At 47.9% G+C, this 16,585-nt stretch overlaps 1 protein-coding gene across 2 annotated transcripts in view; it reads right to left on the bottom strand.

The window, feature by feature from the left end:
- LOC144888878 (protein regulator of cytokinesis 1-like) overlaps positions 1–16,585 on the bottom strand; it is a 47,663-nt gene that overhangs the window by 13,017 nt on the left and 18,061 nt on the right. For both annotated transcript variants that reach the window (XM_078768501.1, XM_078768502.1), the window contains exons 7-12: positions 12,955–13,104; positions 12,475–12,622; positions 7,831–7,967; positions 4,734–4,829; positions 3,469–3,597; positions 3,037–3,147 (exon numbers count right to left, since the gene is read on the bottom strand). In XM_078768501.1, coding sequence (XP_078624627.1) covers positions 3,037–3,147; positions 3,469–3,597; positions 4,734–4,829; positions 7,831–7,967; positions 12,475–12,622; positions 12,955–13,104 — 771 coding nt within the window. The remainder of the gene's footprint in view (positions 1–3,036; positions 3,148–3,468; positions 3,598–4,733; positions 4,830–7,830; positions 7,968–12,474; positions 12,623–12,954; positions 13,105–16,585) is intronic.

Genomic DNA, 16,585 nt, shown 5'->3' with positions numbered 1-16,585 from the left:
AAACCATCCCAGGCTTGAGAAACCACCTCGGACCCCCTGGAGGTCTCAACCTCCACCAGGGTCCAGTGACCCTGTCGGCCCGAGCCACCCGCTCGGGCGGCACCCCGACGGACAAGGGACGCCACACTCCACCAGACCCCCCGTGGGGCCCAGGTCGTACCATGCCACCCATGGCTGGACCCCACGTCCAAATCTCGCCAGCACAGCCCCCCAGCTGGCTGGCATACCCAAATATTGAAAAGGGCAACTTTTGCCCGAGGCCATCCCCAATGACCTCTCCTGGTCCAAATCCCGCAGCCCAGCGACCACCTCCCTCCATGGCTGCTCCAAATCACATTCCCATTTTAATTTAATTTAAGATTTCTTTTTAGAAATTCTGATTTCCCATCCCAAACCGCAGCTGCAGGTAACAACCCACTCAGGTTGTTCTGCCCCTCCCTGCAGCTGGTCCAAATTCCCTACGGGGACCAAATCTTCAGAGGCTCGATCTCCCGACTCTCCAAGGTCCAAATCCAGCCCGGAGCCAACACTCCCCCAACTGGTCATGCAATTTTGGAGCCTCCGTTGCCAAATTGCAGTGTATGGTGAGGGTCCCCTTGGTCACTTCAACCACCCTCCTCGAACCAACTCACCGCCTCCCCCAAACTCCTTTGGGCCTGATCAACCCCTACCTCTATGGGACTGTCCCAGGTCTCCAGCCACTGGGTCACATCATGCTCATTATTACACATCAATTCTGGCCCCGACAGGCTTTCCCCAATAAATACCCGGTCCGGCTCCACCACACGGACCCCCAATAATGTTACCCCCTCTTGCTCTGAACCACTGCCCTGGCACAGCAAGGATTCAAATCCATCCCCCTGTTGGTGTTGTAGCATCCACCCGGCCCCGATACACCTCCAGGCCACGATGTGGGAAACAACATCCATTCACCTCCAAATTCCCTTCCCTACCTTCCTCATTTCTTTAAATTGCCATTCCCGGCTCCCGAGCCCCGTGCACATCTGCATGGGCCGCACTCTCTCCCATTCCCAATTTGGCTTCCCCCCGTTCCGATTCAATTTCTGCCACCCTTGGCTTCTCCTGGGCCCCATCGGCACCATTCTTTCGTTCTTCCCTCAACTCTTCAATCCAAGCATCTATTTTGTCACTCATTCCCTTCATTTCCCTAAAGTCGATCTCATGGCTGCTCGGGTATCGGGGCCGCTCCTACGGCGGGGGAAGCACCACCACTGCTCTCTACCCCCACTACTTCCGACTCACTTTGAGTGCTATCCCCATCTTCTACTCTCCTTTCCTCCATGTTGCTTACCTCTTCCATCCGTAAAGAAGGTCGCTTCGCCGTGCGGCTTTTCCAACCGTAATAAAATTTAAATTTTAACTGACGCGCTGTTCGCATCCCGCGCACCGATCGACTATTCCAATTTATCGCCTTCGACTAAAAAATTTTTGCGTTCAAATTCTCCACTCCTTGACACCAATTTTATTCAGGGTTCTATCCCACTCCTGACTACCAGTTGTCGTGCGGACCCTTCCGGTTAATACCAGGGACCGCGGATGGACCAAACGGATTTACTCAAGGCGACGACCAAACACGGATTCAGCTGTAAAACGCGGGAGAAAGAAGGGAAGTGGAAGCTGCGGCAAAAGCACTTACCTTCAGCGAACCGACGGCAGCTTTGATCCTGCAGGGAAATTAATGAACTCGAACAACGAATTAGAATGTACAAAAATAGAGATTTATTCACGGACCCGATACAATGAAACGCGCCGGCAATAAAATAAACTAAACCCTATATTGGGATCCCACACACCTCACTTCAAATACGCCACACAGGAATGAATTACGAAAATAACTGTCCGTCGTGTTCGTGTGAAATGTGGTGTGTCTTAACTGTCCATCGTTCAATGCGGCCTCGTCCGGCACGGCTCCAAATTCCGGTGCGGAGAAAACCCTCCGTCCGCCTCGCACGCTTCGCTAGGCCCCGAGCCAACGCCTTTGCCATTTGCACACGAGGTCCTGCCCGTTCACAGCACTGAGCCTCGCTCCTGCACCACACAGATGGTGAACTAACGACCACAAGGACCTCTCAAGACCAAGAAGAAGCGCAAGAGCTTCAAGCACAGAGATATCGTGCAGCGCCAAGAGACCAAAGAGGGACGTGCAAGAAACAGAGCTAGAGCTCGAGCTGATAGAAATGTCGTGCAGCGCAAGACAGCCAGAGATAACCAAGAGCTTCTGAGACATGCAGCGCAAGAGGGAAATGTCGTCCGGCACGCCCTTTTATAACCTGGGCGGTGATGTCAGCCTTGGCGCGCCACCAACCAGTGCCTTCCACCGAACCTTCCAGCGCCTTCCCTCCAATCACACGTTCCCTGTGGCTCGTGTCACGCGATGTTGCTAGGCCTAGCTGGGGATGTAGCTGACGGCGGCCACCCGGCGGTGCCCCGATCTGGCTTCTTCCAAAGTCGTTGTAAGGGAAAGGGATTTAATTACTGTGTGCGCTAAAGGGCCTATCTAAGTGTTTACAGGTGTGCGTTGCCATAAGGGACAAAGGTTTGATTACCAGGTGTGACACACAAGGGCTGTTATCTTTAATCCCTACAACGACCTAGCACACGAACATCCTGGTATGTTCACAGGTATACTCCTTAACCGACAAACCGGACTAAACACACAGAACTCATTACAGGGCAGATTCCTTATCGCGACAGACTAAGCATGTTACCTATTCAGATCTACCTGACTAGATATTCCTTTACCCCACCGACATAACTATGTTGTCACTCACTGGATATGCACTGGAGGCTATGGGGAAAAAAAAAAAGAAAAAAAAAAAAAGCATTTCTGTTGCAATTTGTTATGTCATTCATTCTGCTATGAAGACAAAATATATTAGAATGAATAATAAAAAAGACAGGTCCTTAAAAGTTCAAAAAAAAAAAATGAATAAATAAAAAGCCATAGTAGTAGGCTCCAATACAAATGAGGCAAAGTCAATGAAAGTAGGTTAGTGATGCAGGAACAGTCCTTACCGTTCTGCATTTCCCAGGTGGTTTTGCATTTCCCCCTCGACGCTTTCCTGGAGTGCGTAGGAAGGTTCGAAACACCACCTGGTTCTCCAGGATTTGCGCACGCTTTAACTGCTGCAGAAATGCATGCGATTGAGGTTTTGGGTGTTAGTTATTCTTGGGAATGTATTTTTATTTTTTTTATTTTTTTTTATTTTTAAGGAGTGGGGGCAGGGGGAAGGGAGGGAGCTACATCTATTCATTACTTCTTCAAATGGATTATGGTGAAAGGTAAAAACTTTGGAAATAAAAATGTATTCAGCATAAAAATTCATAAAGGAGTTGGCTATAACAATAGAGTTAAATAAAAGAAAAGGAAGGGGGTCAAAGGCTCCAATATGCAGCACACCCGAGTGCATACAAAGACTTTAAATAGGTACATCATTGGGGTCTTACTCTTTCTTGTTTCTCCTTCTCCCTTTCCTCTTTCAGGGTGGCCCAGCAGCAAGCAAGCAGCTCAGGAAATGGTTTCCCCCAGGGAAAGATGGCACGTCCAACCAGTCGTGCACTCAGTTCGCTCTCCAACTGATAAATGAAAAGAACATGTGACCTAACCCAACAGGTGGCCGAGTCCCAAAGTCTGCTCCTCACCCTTCACAAGCAGATTGGTAGAATTTGTCTTTGCTCGTCCCAATTCTGACCACACTCCTCCCTTGTCCAAAAATGAAAGACGCCAAACAAAACAAAAACTAGAGTTCGTCGAACACCTTAGCCCATGCAATCTTGAGGAAAGCAAGAACACTGGGAAGGTCTGCAGGGGGCAAATTTAATTGGTGGTAATGATGCAAAATGCCATAATATTTTGTCCAAGTTCAACTAAATGGATGGTTTATGAAGTCTATTTGTATTCCAGTGTTAAAGTATACATTTAATTTAGAATAAAGATTTTAAAAGTTGTAAAAATATAAATAATAATTCGGAAGTTTACCGCCATTGATGCATCTTTTATGCCACCATATCTAGCACGTTACATTCGGTCTTCATGCCTGTTGTATGTGTTCTTTATGATATTCCGAAAAACAGTAAGTGTCCTGTTTGGAATTGTATCCAATTTTGTTCGACTGCCAGACAGTATAAAAATATGACCTCGCTCCCGATCAAGCATGTGCAGAAAGGATGAGATTCTGTACAATTTGCGAGATTCAGAGACAAAGCTCTGCTAAACTGCAGGTTCGCTTCTGATTCATGTTCAAAATGTAACATTCCATTGAAATAAAGTTGCTCCTCTGTGGACAAACGGACAGACAGACGAAGAACCAATTGCTTAACCCCACTTTTTTCTTTGTGCGTGTGGGGTTAATGCACGCACACACCCCCCAAATTGCGTGTTCAAAGAACTGTATTCTCCAAATGGTAAAATTAATAAATAAAAACGAAATCCAAGTGTGAACTACTGCCTCCCATGATAACAGACACAACCATCAAAATGTTGGGCCAGAGCCTTAGTCCAAAAAGCAAGAGTTTGGTGAGCATCTATCTTACAGTCCCAGCATGATCTGCCGATAGACGTGCAAGAAAGCAACAGGAAATAATCGTTGCCATTCCTTTCAAGCCGTGAGGAGGAGAGGGATTCCGAGGCTGTATCATTGGCGAAGGAGTACAATCCCTGGATGGGTCGCCACTCCACCGCAAGACAGCAACAGGCAATGGATGGGCCTAACCTTGGAAAGCTCTCGTTTGAGGCGCTTCCGTTCTTTCTCCTCACGCAAGAGTGCTCCACCACGGTTGGTTAACCTCGCCGGGTCTCCAGATCTGCGCTACTTCACAAGGGGACACAATCATGCAAACTGACGGCCAATGTCACCGTGGCAACAATTAGTCACGTGAAAAAGTAAGTACACCCCATGTAAAGTTTTGACTTTTTTTCCAACATATTTCAACATACAGCCATTTGATCTTCATTTCAACAATATTGACAGATAAAGGTGATATAATATAACAAATATCATGAAACATTTACATTTTGTAGTCCATTGTATAATTTAAATAAACATCAATGCAAATTTCACATGTGGAAAAAGTAAGTACACCCTTGGCTCTAATAGGTGGTATTGCCCCCTTTGGCAGAAACAACCTCAAGTAGGCATTTTTTATAACTGTACCAGTCTCTGACATCGACTGGGAGAAATTTTTGCCCACTCCTCCATGCAGAACTCTTTCAGCTGTGCGATGTTTGAGGGGTTTCTTGCATGCCCAGCTCGTTTCAAATCCCCCCACAACATCTCGATGGGATTTAGATCCGGGCTTTGACTTGGCCATTCCAGAACCCTCCATTTCTTTCTTTTCAGCCATTCCTTGGTGGATTTACTGGTATGTTTAGGGTCATTGTCATGTTGCAAGGTCCACCTTCGGTTGAGCTTCAACTCTCCGACAGATGGCCTCACATTATCCTCAAGCACCCTCTGGTACAATGAAGAATTCATAATGGATTATATGATGTTGAGGTGCCCAGGCCCTGATGCAGCAAAGCTGCCCCAAACCATAATATTTCCACCACCATGCTTTACCGTTGCTATCAGGTTCTTGTGGTCAAATGCTGTCTTCGGTTTTCGCCAAACATGTCTTCTGGTACTGTGGCCAAATAGCTCTACCTTTGACTCATCTGTCCAGAGCACATTGTTCCAGAAATGCTGGTCTTTGCCAAGGTGTTCATTGGCAAACTTTAGTCTTGCCCTGATGTTCTTTCTGGACAGCAAAGGTTTCCTCCTTGCACACCTCCCATGTAGATCAAATTTGTGCAGCCTCTTTCTAATGGTAGACTCGTGCACTTTGACATCAACAGTGGCAAGAGCTACCTGTAGGTCCCGTGATGACATTCTGGGGTTCTTAGAGACTTCTTTCAGCATCTTGCGGTCTGCTCTCGGGCTAAACTTGCTGGGGCGGCCTGGCCTGAACAAGTTGGCAGTTGTTTGGAATCTTCTCAACTTGTAGATGATCTTCCAGACAGTCGAAAGATTGATTTCAAATTGTTTGGAGATCTTTTTAAATCCCATCCCAGACTCGTAGGCATCTATAGCCTTCATTCTGAAGGTTTCAGAGAGCTCTTCTGATCTAGGCATGGTGACGCCACACACTTCAACAAAGAGCAAACCAAACTAAATGTCTTAGGCTATGAGCCAAGGGGGTTGGTCGGTACCATACAGATGGAGTAAGGCTCATTGTGATTTTTAGCAAGATATTATTATTTTTATTTTATTTTTTTTATTTTTTTTTGTATACAAGATCGAGGCTCATGAAAGAGCGAAGTCCCTAGATATGAAAAAAAAGTGATAGCAGTGTATAACTCTCGGCCATCTCTGTGTTATCACCTGAAATATTATTATACGCCTGCTTCGCTTCGCCAAAAAATGTGATATTTGCTAAAATTGGAATAAATATGTTTTTAAGGACCACAGAGTGCCAATAATTTGCATACTGGATGCCAACTAATATAGTAATAGAAATATAGAACATTTGTGGGGGTTATTTATCAAAATATTGATATAATGACCAAAAATATGTTAAATTTAGTGAAAAAGTGGTCGAAATCGCTTCGAGTTCAGAATTCACATTGTACATTTTTGTCAATATTTCAAAAATGAAAACTCCGAGTAACATTTGACCCCTCAAAATCTTTGCAAGGAACCACTGCATTGGAATATATCATTACTTTGTAATATGGTGGATGTTTGGGGCACATAATTTGGCAAAGTTCAAAATATGTTCAACCATACCCCCTAATTTTGATATTTTGGAACGAAACATAGCTTTTGAACATTTTAGGTTTATTCGTCTACTACTTTTGGTATCTCAGTGTAATTTTTGGTATTAGCTAGTATCCTAAAGTAGGTTTGTAACATCAGCTACATTATATTTCACAATGCATGCAAACTTGCTCCACACTCTAGGTTTATCATGATCTCTCGAACAAATACGATCTCGATCTCGATCTCGGCACTCTGTGGTCCTTAAAAACATATTTATTCCAATTTTAGCAAATATCACATTTTTTGGCGAAGCGAAGCAGGCGTATAATATTTCGGGTGATAACACAGAGATGGCCAAGAGTTATACACTGCTATCACTTTTTTTTCATATCTAGGGACATATATCTTGCTAAAAATCACAATGAGCCTTACTCCATCTGTATGGTACCGACCGGTCAATTTGGGGGGTCTGGCTCATAGCCTGAGGTTTAAATAAGACAGGTTCCTCCAAGATCCTCTCTAACGATGTTCTAATCATTTGCACCTGAGCTGGTGCACCTGATTCTAATTTTAGGTATTTGAAGTAGTGATAAATGTAGGGGTGTACTTACTTTTTCCACATGTGAAATTTGCATTTATGTTTATTTAAATTATACAATGGACTACAAAATGTAAATGTTTCGTGATATTTGTTATATTATATCACTTTTATCTGTTAATATTGTTGAAATGAAGATCAAATAGCTGTATGTTGAAATATGTTGAAAAAGTCAAAACTTTACATGGGGTGTACTTACTTTTTCATGTGACTGTATGCAATGCTCTCAGTTTGAGGCTACCTAATGCCATCTATTGCTTTGCGAATGCAGACAATTCCAGCAAAAACACCACTACAGCAACATACACCATTAATGTTAAAGCCATCTGCTATTTATGGGCCCTCTTGTAGAAGTGATGCAAAACAAAGGAGAAAAAAAACACCAAGAGCACAAGGAGACATGCCATGACATGACATGTCAGTATGTCATGTCAGCAGGGAGACAGACATGTCAGTGGGAGCATAGGAAGGTACCTCCATCTCCGTAAATTGCTGCCACATACGGTCCCAATGAGCCAGGCCCAGGTAGAGGTCCTGTCTAGCATCAAATTCTGACTTCAACCTTTCCAATTCTTGCTCCAGAATTAACAGTCGTTCTTCAGAGACATAATCTGTGGGTGGTTAAAGCAGCCAAGGATCAGGCAGGGAAAGGGGAAGAGATGGGGAGGGGAGGAAATGCTGTGATCACAAGTTGAAATCCCCATGTACACTGTACAGTGCATACAATTAATGTGCAAGCTCCTCCATGGTGCGCAAAACCAAACTAGAGCGAAGCCCATGGCACTCCATTGTAAATCCGCATGCTTGCCTCCAAAAGCAAAGTTGAAAGATGGCAAAAAGTTCCATCCTGAATGATCCAATATCAAATGGATTAAAAAAAAAAAATTAATCCTCCAAACAAAAAAAGTGGGGATACTAAAGCACAATAACCTTCAAGGCACACCCACTGGGACGTTCCATACTCCATGGCATTCCATTTGAACTGCACAATGCATTTCCTTGTGAGATGCAACTGATGATCAGTTGAAGTCGTATCACTTTACATATCGTTTTAACGTCGTTGGCAAAGAATACATCATGAGAATATGGAGAAAATAATTAATTACGGAGACAAGTCCTTCTAAACCAACCACGGCACGTAAAGGGGGACACGAACCGTTTTCTTCAATTATTTCCGTGTTTATTTACCATTGAGCTTCAGTGTCTGTCCAAGCCATAATCTTTTTACCAATTGACGTTTTGCTATCAAATCCTCAATGATCCTTTATAATGAAAATGTGAACACAAAAGGAATAAAATGAACATTTTTTTTTTAACTGTCGTTTTCTTTACGTTTACTCCTGGTGTTTGGAGGTTGTTAGCAGCACATGGAGAATGAGAAATGCAGTCCTTGATGTACAGTTCGACGATGCTCAGTTTATCGGCAGTGGCCTGGATCGAGAGATCTCAGCTTGGAGTGGAGACCCTGAATATATGAGATTCACACATTTGAGATTCACACATTCACAAGGACAGAGGAGCAGTAAATTTGTGTCAATATATCTTGTACAGTACTTGCTTTCATTTATTATTACAGCCACCACAGAAGGTAGATGGAGGTTATGTTTTCACCCCTATCTGTCAAATCGCCTACAGGTCACGATTTTAAACTGATCTTCACGAAACTTCACCAGATGGTAGAGTTGGTCATAAGAAGTCTATCGATTTTGAGGTCTAAGGTCATCTTGGTCAAATTTTTAAAATTGCCATTTTTCATCTGATTGACTTGAAAATTCAACATCATTTGCATATCGTCACTAAATAGGGAAACTAACGATTTGACGTCAAAAGGTCAAAGGTCAACTCAAGGTCAAACTTCAAAAATCCATTTTCATCTGAAATATATATTTTAATCCAATTGACCCAAGTCATTCATCATTCATTAAGTCATTCATTAAGATAGTCATTCATCTTAATGATTTGGACAATTTGATGTATCGATGGCAACTTTTTTGGAGGGGGGGGGGGGCGGGAGGGGTGGATTTTGCAAGTATCGTGCTCTGCATGACGTCTTCTTGTTTGTTTGTCTGTAAACAAGATATCTCAAAAAGTTGGATAGATTCGGCCGAAATTTGGTGGACAGGTTGGGTGTGTCGAGACGAAATGATTCGATTTTGGTGAAGATCCACAGCTGGATCTGGGAATTTTTTTTACTTTTTATTTTTTAAGTGATTCTTCACCATTGAGTGGTATGGCCAAAAACAATATATAGCATGATATCACGAAAAGTTATGGACGAATGACAAAACTTGGTGGATGGGTTGGTTAAGCAACAAGAACAAGCCGATTAGCTTTTGGTTAATATCTGAACCCAGATCCGGCCCATCAGAGGGATGCAAAACGTACATAGTCAGTCTGGTGGGGGTCTGCTCTCCACTGAGTGCCGTTCTAATTATATTTCAAATTAAAGGAAAACAAAGCAGAGCCCCTATAATATTGTTACGGATTCGGGGAACGGCACTCCCGTTAGCAAGGGGGGTTAATCCCCTTGTCCTGTTAAGCTGGCCGTCTCCGCCTGTCCTGGAAGTATGACGTCACTGATGGCCGATGGTACGTAGGGTCGTAAGCCCAATTAGTCTTAGTACCTAAGTATTACCACCGGCCGTCAGCGAGGAAATACTCCCGCCCGTGCCGCAGCGTAATTAATGGATTGCGCCGAGCGAAGCGAACTGCGGCGCGAGCCGTTAGCAATGACTAAACCCGATTGCGAAGCGGTTCGGTCAAAATCGTGCCACAGGTACTCAATCGGGAAATCACTAAAGCGATCGGACGAGAACGAAACCAAACATGTAAGAAATAACAGGGATTTATTAACTATGTACAGAAAACCAAAGGAAGAGGAGAAATCAAAATAATATACGGAAAATGGAAGGAGCAGAAGGACACAGAGCAATTCCTTCAACAAGCTTAACTTATACACCAGGGACAAGACAAAACAAGACAAACTCACATACACGAATGGGGAATTCTGGCAGGAATGAATGGACGAGGGATGAGAAGGGTCCGTGCAGAACGGCAGGGCTGGAAGCGAGCGGCCGCCGACTCTCCACACTCGGGTCCACACGGCAGGGTTGCTCGAAGCAGCACGTCAGGGCTTCACGCTCCGGGCTCGAAGCGAACAGCAGCCGGCAGCCGGCAGCTCCACGTCTCCACAACCGGTGACAATAGGGCCCTAGAGGGTCTCGGTTTATTGCCGCAATGTCAGCACCTCCTCACGTCTTTCTCTTGTTCAGCTGGATCACGCATCTCCTGTGAAAAGGCTTGCGCGCACGCTTATATTGCGCGTCGTGCGATGAAGCCGCCAACTCCGATGCCACGCCTACCGGTTTTCTCACCTCGGCGCTGGTTGGCTGGCCAGGACTCTTTGGCTCCACCTTTGGTGATGGTGGGCCACGCCCGTGGTCCCACGGCTCCTCCCCTCCTCTTGGCCTCGTGGGCAATGGAGTCTTGCGGTGAAAATGATGCCAATGAAAACCGCCCAATGCACGGCGGCGAATTGATTAGGAGGCCACGGCGATATTGTAAGGGATCCTATCTTATTTGATGCAACGTAGAGTCAATTATTGGACACAGCCTTATCTGAAACACAGAATAATGAAATAACTACGAAAGGGAGCCTATGATTTGCTACGTGTTGCAATGTGGACTAACTAAGGTGCGATTATTTCATTTAACAGCCAATTAAGGGGAAATGTACACAGGGGTTATTTATAAGGAAATTTACAACTAAATTTACATGTGAAGGTTCTAAAAACCACAACAATATCTTTGAGAGAAAAAGTAAATACTGTAAATAAATGAATGTTCATCAACAAAATAAAAAGGATTTAGAAAAGTAAAATAATGGCTTGTCCATTGAAAAGGTAAGCTTTTGAATCGACTAATTTAGACCAGTTAAGGCAATAACTTTTGTTATGGCCTGAAGCACACAAAGCCAAGCCTTCAATCACACTGTCTTTATGTATGGATTATCACATGAAAAATCTCTTCCAACACATAAAACAAAGAAGGGAGAAGAGAGGGAAAAAAAACAAGAGTAGGCCGGTCCAAGAGTAGGCCGGTCCAAGAGTAGGCCGGTCCAAGAGTAGGCAGGTCCAACAGTAGGCCCAGCAGTCAGCCCCAGAGCAGGCCCAGAGCAGGCCCAGCAAGAGGGTAGGAGTAGGCAGGTCCATGAGTAGGCCCCAAGGCAGGCCCAACAGTTACAGTAGGCCCCAGCACGAGAGGGTAGGAGTATGCAAGTCCATGAGTAGGCCCAAAGGCAGGCCCAGCAGTCGGCCCCAGGGCAGGCCCAGCATGAGGGTAGGAGTAGGTAAGTCCACGAGTAGGCCCCAAGGCAGTAGAGGTACGGCAGTCAGAGTTCAATCAAAGTCACCCTTCAGGTGGAGAGGCGGCTGTAGAGGGGTGCGGGGGTGATCCGGCATACCCTTCAGGTGGAGAGATTGCAGCTGGAAACCACACAACACCCGAAAAGGCACTCCGCCATGAGCCCTCCTCAAATGGCCGCTCTCCTCTTAATCACATTCCTGGCCCCTCCCCTGCCCCACAGCCAATCATAGGCTTTGTACACATGGACCAAACCACTTGGTCCAACTCACAGGGGGGTGGAAGGAAGAAGAAAAAGGTCGGACGGTAACACTTTCATTAATAAATCAGCAAATCTCCCCTCCCTTCCGAGTCATCACACTGTATTGACATTTGAAAATCAAAATGGGAAAACACTTCTGGTCTCCAAACAAACTTGCGTCCAAAAACCTGTAACCAAAACAGCACAGTGACGGCACACCAATGCGGTGCAACTCCTACGCACCATAAAGTGAAAGGTACGGGGGGAGGTGTATATTTTCAATGGTACACTCGTTGATTTGTTGAGGCAAATTCACTCCACCGTTTCAAAAAAAAAAAAAAAAAGTGGGAGGGGGAGGGAATAAATAAATAAGTTAATTTGTAATTAAAATAAATAAAATAAAAATCGGGGGGGAGGGGCAGGAGAGGAGCCACATTTACGTTCCACTTCGCTAATTCACTACCATTTAAGTATCCATATCAAATCAGAATTATTCACCCGTATAAGGCACTTACCATCGTGGAAAGGCACAAATGCCTGTTTCTGACCGTCACCATAGCAACAACGCTCCCATTCCTGAACGATGCCTTCCTTCACGCGAGAAATAACATCCCCCAGGCACGCCCTCCTCATTTCCGCCAGCCTGCCAACCTCATCCACAAGCTGGTACAATGCACACTCAAGTGAGGATATGGCATGGCACTTTGGATTGACGAACTTGCAAATACAAACAAAAAATGAAGAAAGAACTATTTACTGACATTGTACAACGATTTATTAAGGTGCCATGTTCATTGTAGCCGAGAAGATGTTTGTCTTAAAAATAATTAAGATTTCCTAAAATAATATCCGATAATATTTGGGGCGATTTGGATAGTGGCGGTGGGGCGGGTGAGGGGTTGGAGAGGATGTTAACAACAATTAACTTCCCTCTGTAAATATTTAACAAAACATCTCGCTTCAGCATAACAGTGCGCAAAACAGGGCGCACTCACCAGCTGATGAACACGCTCAGTAGTGCCTGCAGTGCGGGCCGCAATGCTCGCACGCTCGTCTTCTCCCACGTCCAACTGTCTCCACAGCACATGAAGCCTTATCCGCAGGGCCGTACAACTAGATATCACATCAGCCAGTATCCGCTCCAGCTGCATGGTGAAAACATCAGACCATGGTCAACTTTGAGTCTGTCTGCACATGCAGTACACAAATTGTACATAAATGCAAATAAAATAAATAAACTCATTTGGGGCAACATGCTCGACTCCAGGGCTGTGGGGGTTGTCGTTCATGAGGCCATGGCATTTATAAAACCCTTGGGATCTGAAAATGCCATCAATCCAAGAAAGAAGGGAATGCTATGCAGTTCACACCCTTTAAGGGAACCGTTCCTGGAGAATGCGAGGTAAATAAGTTAAATGGGTCAACAACATATCACCATGGTCGAGTATCATCATGTAACAGTTGGCTCCAATGAAACAGACAAAATACCATAATACTTCAAGTATTTTATGATCCTGGACACCGATGATTTAATCAGCAACAACGCAATATTGAAGGGCTTGGTGGCGGTATAATTAGAGCCGGACCAATGCCAATTCCAATTTTGGAGAGTCCTTATCCAGATATAATTGACCGATATTTTGTCAAAAAATGCCAAATTTTCAAATCGATTTGAAAAACCTTTATTTATCTTTCAATATTTGAGAACATTTAACTTATATTCTACTAAACTAGAACGGCACCCAGAAATGAGCATAAGTCCGCCTGGTTGGCCATAATCACTCAATGGTGAAGAATCGCTTTAAAAATTCCACTAGCTGGATCCGGATCTTGACCAAAATTGAATCGCCAAACTCCTGCTGCTGTGTTTGTGTGGGTTATTGATGCCATGGATTTATGTTCAATCCAACATGGCTGCCGAATGTGACCGATGACATTAATTTATTTTTCCCGTACAATTTTTGTGCAGATCATGCTCAGTTTCAAACTGCTCAGTTCAAGCGTTCTACTTGTCTAATTATGACGTTGTGGTGCTGTGCACACACGACTCGATTGCCAGAGAGGTAGGCCACAACGCGTGGATACAAACAAGAGTCTTTATTACAAGCTCGCACATCAGCACTGGGCGGGCTCGAGCTTAGAGCCCGCATATATGTCCCGATGCCACGCCTTGCCCCCGGGCGTGGCCGATCGGCCGAAAGGCGGGGCATGTATTTCAGTTCCCCGCCTGGACGCTCGCGCCACCCACTGGTGCGCGGAATTATTGACCCTAGTGCCCGCCACACGCGCCCCTCCAGAATTCCCGCGCACCTGAAGGGTGAGCTTGCGGGGAAGCCGGATGACCCGGCCGAAACGCCCCCTGGCGATGCGTGCAAGGCTGGGGGGTAAAGGCACTTGGGTTGCCCGGTTCGGTGCCCCCTCGGACATCTCGTCCGACCGCGGCCCCCAGTTCACCTCGGAGCTCCGGGGCACGGTGGCGCAAGGGCTCGGCGTCAAACTGCACCGCACCACGGCCTACCACCCCCAGGCCAACGGCCTGTGCGAGCGCTTTCATCGCTCGATGAAGGCCGTGCTCCGGGCCAGCCTCCACGACGGCAGCTGGGCCGGGCGCGGTGCACGAGCAGTGGGTGCGTGGTGCTTGGCAGCCCCTGGCGTTTTTTAGCCGGCAGCTTCGCCCGCACGAACGCCGCTACAGCACCTTCGACCGCGAGCTGCTCGGCCTCCACCTGGCGGTCCGACACTTCCGCCACCTGCTCGAGGGCCACCCGTTCACGGCTTTCGTTGATCACAAGCCTCTTGTGTTCGCGATGGCCAAGGTCGCCGAGCCATGGTCGGCCTGGCAGCAACGTCACCTCACTGCCGTGTCCGAGTACACGACGGACATCCATCACGTCGCGGGTAAAGACAACCCGGTGGCGGATTGCCTTTCCCGGTCCATCGCGCACACGGTCCACCTCGGGATCGACTATGCCCAGATGACGGAGGACCAGACCGCCAACCCCGGCGTCCAGGCCTTGCGGACCGCCGTCACGGGCCTCCGCGTCACCGAGGTGCCGTTCGATGTCGCGGGCGCCGCCCTCCTGTGCGACGTCTCCCTCGGCCGGCCTCGCCACATTGTGCCCGCTGGCTGGCAGCGCCCGGTTTTCGATGCCATCCACGGCCTGTCCCACCCGGGCACGAAGGCCTCCCAGAAGCTTGTCGTGGCGAAGTTCGTCTGGCATGGCCTCAGGAAGGATGTCCGCGACTGGGCCAGGACATGCCTCGCGTGCCAGCGCGCAAAGGTCCACCGCCACACCCAGGCCCCGTTGGCCCCATTTATGGTGCCCGAGCATCGGTTCGACCATGACCACGTCCACGTCGACTTGGTGGGACCTCTGTCCCCCTCGTGGGGGTTCACCCACTTCCTCACCATGGTGGACCGCACCACACGGTGGCCGGAGGCCATGCCATTGGCAGCGACGTCTGCGGCTGATGTGGCGCAAGCCTTCAGCGCCACTTGGGTTGCCCGGTTCGGTGCCCCCTCGGACATCTCGTCCGACCGCGGCCCCCAGTTCACCTCGGAGCTCTGGGGCGCGGTGGCGCAAGGGCTCGGCATCAAACTGCACCGCACCACGGCCTGCCACATCGCCCCGGAGCTTCGCACGGCGGAGTACGTTTTCGTCCGGCACGACGCCCACCGGGCACCGCTACGGCCCCCGTACGACGGGCCCTTCCGCGTGCTGGAGACCGGGGACAAACATTTCACCATGGACATCGGCGGTGCCCCGGATCGTATCTCCGTGGACCGCCTCAAGCCGACCCACCTCGATCTGGACCACCCCCCGCAAGCAGCTCTGCCTCCGCGTTGAGGCTGCCCCCTGGCAGTCAGACCCCCGGCACCCCCCAGCTCCGCCTCCGGGCCAGCCTCCGCGATGGCAGCTGGGCCGACAGGCTCCCCTGGGTCCTGCTGGGCCTCAGGACGGCGCCCAAGGACGACCTGCACGCGTCCTCGGCGGAGCTGGTCTTGAGTCTTTATTACAAGCTCGCATATCAGCACTGGGTGGGCTCAAGCTTAGAGCCCGCATATATGTCCCGAGGCCACGCCTTGCCCCCGGGCGTGGCCGATCGGCCGAAAGGTGGGGCATGTATTTCAGTTCCCCGCCTGGACGCTCGCGCCACCCACTGGTGCACGGAATTATTGACCCTTTACCGGGCCGGCGCTCACTTGCGGCCATGAGCGTCGGCCATTCCGGCAGCCTCCTGTTCATCAAGGACACCTCGTTCGGGCGCCGTTTTCTTTGTGACATGGGAGCGCAGGTAAGCGTCCTCCCTGCCTCCGCGTCCGACAAGCAAGCCGCGGGCCGGGGCCCTGCTTTGCTTGCCGCCAACGGTACACCCATCCGCACATTCGGGAGTCCCGAGGCCACGCCTTGCCCCCGGGCGTGGCCGATCGGCCGAAAGGCGGGGCATGTATTTCAGTTCCCCACCTGGACGCTCGCGCCACCCACTGGTGCGCGGAATTATTGACCCTTGTGCCTGCCACAACGTCATAAAAGACACCAATGACATCATTAATACAAGTTGTTCCCCATGAGGAGTACTTGACAATGAGCCATATTTTTCTTTTTTTCCCCCCCATGCAGTGGC

The sequence above is a fragment of the Myxine glutinosa genome, chromosome 14 (genome assembly GCF_964187855.1).
Source record: "Myxine glutinosa chromosome 14, kmMyxGlut1.1, whole genome shotgun sequence".
NCBI lineage: Eukaryota > Metazoa > Chordata > Myxini > Myxiniformes > Myxinidae > Myxine > Myxine glutinosa.
This window is presented reverse-complemented; position numbering and strand designations above follow the sequence as displayed.